General features: G+C 34.0%; 1 protein-coding gene across 1 annotated transcript; it reads left to right on the top strand.

Annotated features, from left to right (window-relative positions):
- Positions 1-353: 353 nt before the first annotated feature.
- On the top strand, positions 354-1,761 carry LOC139881127 (basic leucine zipper 23-like). The gene is made up of 2 exons (XM_071865648.1): positions 354-986; positions 1,702-1,761. Exons 1-2 carry the CDS (start codon positions 354-356, stop codon positions 1,759-1,761), a joined length of 693 nt encoding a protein of 230 aa, XP_071721749.1.
- The last annotated feature ends 1,229 nt before the right edge of the window (positions 1,762-2,990 follow it).

Raw genomic sequence — 2,990 nt, 5'->3', positions numbered from 1 at the left:
AAATTCTCTTCTGGGTAAGTATTTAATTTGATTAAAATTATGCCCTTTTGTAGAGATGTTTCAGCTTTGATTGAATTTAGGTTTCTTCTCTTGAAAATTTTGTGGGATTGATGCTATTTTTTGGGGATTATGATTTGTGACAATTGATTCTGTGAATTTATTGATAGTGCTCTGTGAATATATTCCACTGTTGCGTAGACTTCAATCAAACAAGTCCGAATTTAGTCATATCCAGCTCGATATGAAGAAGATGAAAAATTCTTGGTAGCTTTGGCCTTTGGAGCTTTGTTGATTCTGAAATTTGAGAACTGGGTTTTGCCATATTTCTTGAATTGTGGTTGAAATAAGAAATCATGGATGATGGAAAAGTAGAGCTTTCGGATCATGGCTTGTTACCAAACCCTGACAATTCGACATCTGTAGATTCGTTCCTCGACAATTTCTTCAACAACTCTCAACAAACATGTACTCATACTCACAAATGTAACCCACCTGGTCCTGACTCGGCACATACACATACTTGCTATCATACGCACACTCGAGTAATTACATCTGAAGAAGAGGATAACCACTCCAACAGTTCTAAAGGGAAGGCGAAAAGGCCATCGGGGAATCGAGAAGCCGTTAGGAAGTATCGGGAGAAGAAAAAGGCTCAAAGTGTGTTCTTGGAAGAGGAAGTGAAGAAACTAAGAGTAATGAATCAGCAACTTGTTAGGAAATTACAAAGGCAAACTATTCTTGAAGCAGAAAATTTAAGGCTGAGAAGCCTTTTAGCAGATTTTCGAGGAAAGATTGATAATGAGATCGGCAGTTTTCCGTTTCAAAATCAGTGTATCGGTGATTGTTCTGTTGTTGTTCAGGATTGTATCGGTGGAAATGGGAAAATGGTTGTTCCGTGGGAAGCAAACTGTCATCCGGCTGTGATAGATTGTCGAGCTAGTATAAATGATATTGAAGGACATTCGATTGACAGCGTTGAAACTTTGGTATCTCGGGGGAAATGATATGTTTCTGTAAGTTCTCTTATGATATCTGATCTCTAAATGTTTAGCAGGGTAGAACTATATATACTTATAATTTTCGCAAGTATCATACATAACAGAACTGAATACGTATTGTAAATAGCATGAAGAAATAATCAGCAAGTATTGCATCTAGGAATGTTTGTGGATATGTTTTTAAGATGTACTAATATTTTGCTGCTCTTCTTCATTGCCTGGTTTTATACAATATCTATATAGATATGCTACAATGAGTTGTTGCTATTTACCTTCGAGATGTTTAAATTTCTATCCACTAATTAACTTCTGTTAATCATGGCATATGACCCTCCTTAATTTCATCCATCAATGGATTAAACCTTTGAAGATGTACTATTTTAACCTAAATTTCGGAATTAGCATTTTTGTTTCAGACATTTTGTGTCATTGAGCTTTAGTGCCAAGGAGTTAATAACAAATCCTTGGGACAGATAAGTTGATTGCGTAGACTTATACGTAATTTACTGCAAGAAATTTACATGTCTTCAACTACAAGTAACTAATCTACACCCGTCTGTAAATGACATCCACTCTCATACCCCCAAATGTGGGGGTCTTAGCGCTCTGAGGTTTGTGTCTATTTGTACCATGATTTGTCACGCTCCCAATCATTTTACAGGATGGAGATTTCCTCTCTTTTTTTTCATTTTTTTATCAACAGGATGGAGATTTCATTCTGGGTTTTAGGAGAAATTTTACAGAGTATGGGACGTTGGAGTGATTGACCATTACATGTATACATATGTAGGTTTCCTTGCTTAAATTTGGGGGACCAGGAAGAAGATTATAGATATGCTATATCGAGTTGTTGCTATTTTTACCAGTCATTTTCAAATTTCATCACTCTTGTCCATGTAAATGTGTATAGTTATTATCAAGATATATTTCTTGACAATGAGATTTCATAAGATTTGAAAATTAAATAAGACCCTCTATAACTTCCAACACCAAGAAAATGAAAATCATTGGGCAATTTATTTTTTGTTTTGCCTACCATGGTCCATGTACTAAGAGTTAAGTATATTTGAATTTCTAAGAGGTCACGGTTTCAAACTTTAAAAGAAAATATGTTTATAGTTTAAAAGAAAAAGTATACTCATTTGTATGAAGAAATTCTTGGATGGATTTAGCCTAACATGTCATCTTTATTCTATGAATAGAACATTTTCTATTCAAAAATTGGTTCGACATTACCGATTAATAAATTAGGGTCGAATCATCGTCTTGTTACGTAAAAACTTCTATGCATGCTTTAGAATATTCGAACCACCAATTTGGCTTTAGAATGTTCTTGAACCTATCTATCTCTCACAATATTGGATCGGCTTAATGCCCTATTTAGTTTTGATCATTCCATAGTTTATTTTAACTCGAAAAATCGACTTTCCCTTTACCAAAATACTGTATCTCAATCTGTAGGTCATGAAGACTTGAAGAGAGTAAATGCAGAGATTGATCTAAATAAATTAAGAGCAGACATTTGTTGAAAAATAATAAATGTATGACTTAAGCAGACAAGACACAATAAACAGGACTTAGAGTCACCACCAGGAGCTTCAATTTGAACTGGATTAGCCCATGAAGGGATCCCAAATCCCGCAGTAATTTCACCTGTTGACGCTCAAACTCGTAACTCTTAATCAGAGGACCAAATATTGAATTCCTATATGTGTTCATGCTTCAAATATCTTTGAAATATGTATTTTTTTACTAAATATAGTAGAAATGTCGTAGATGTGGCAATATATGTTCATGTTCATTTGATCGTTCGTGTTCGTTTGTAAAAAGTTCGTTTGCGTGCAATTCATTTTTAAATACGATCGCACACAAACGAATCATAAACGAAAATGAATATGAACGAACATGATATTAGTTTATAATTTTAATTAAGAAATTAAAACATGATCTACTCAAAATGTTAAGTAATATGAACATAAACGACAATAAACA

This window comes from Rutidosis leptorrhynchoides, unplaced genomic scaffold, assembly GCF_046630445.1.
Source record: "Rutidosis leptorrhynchoides isolate AG116_Rl617_1_P2 unplaced genomic scaffold, CSIRO_AGI_Rlap_v1 contig116, whole genome shotgun sequence".
Classification (NCBI taxonomy): domain Eukaryota; kingdom Viridiplantae; phylum Streptophyta; class Magnoliopsida; order Asterales; family Asteraceae; genus Rutidosis; species Rutidosis leptorrhynchoides.
Note: the sequence above shows the minus strand (reverse complement) of the source record. Positions and strands in the feature narration are given on the sequence as shown.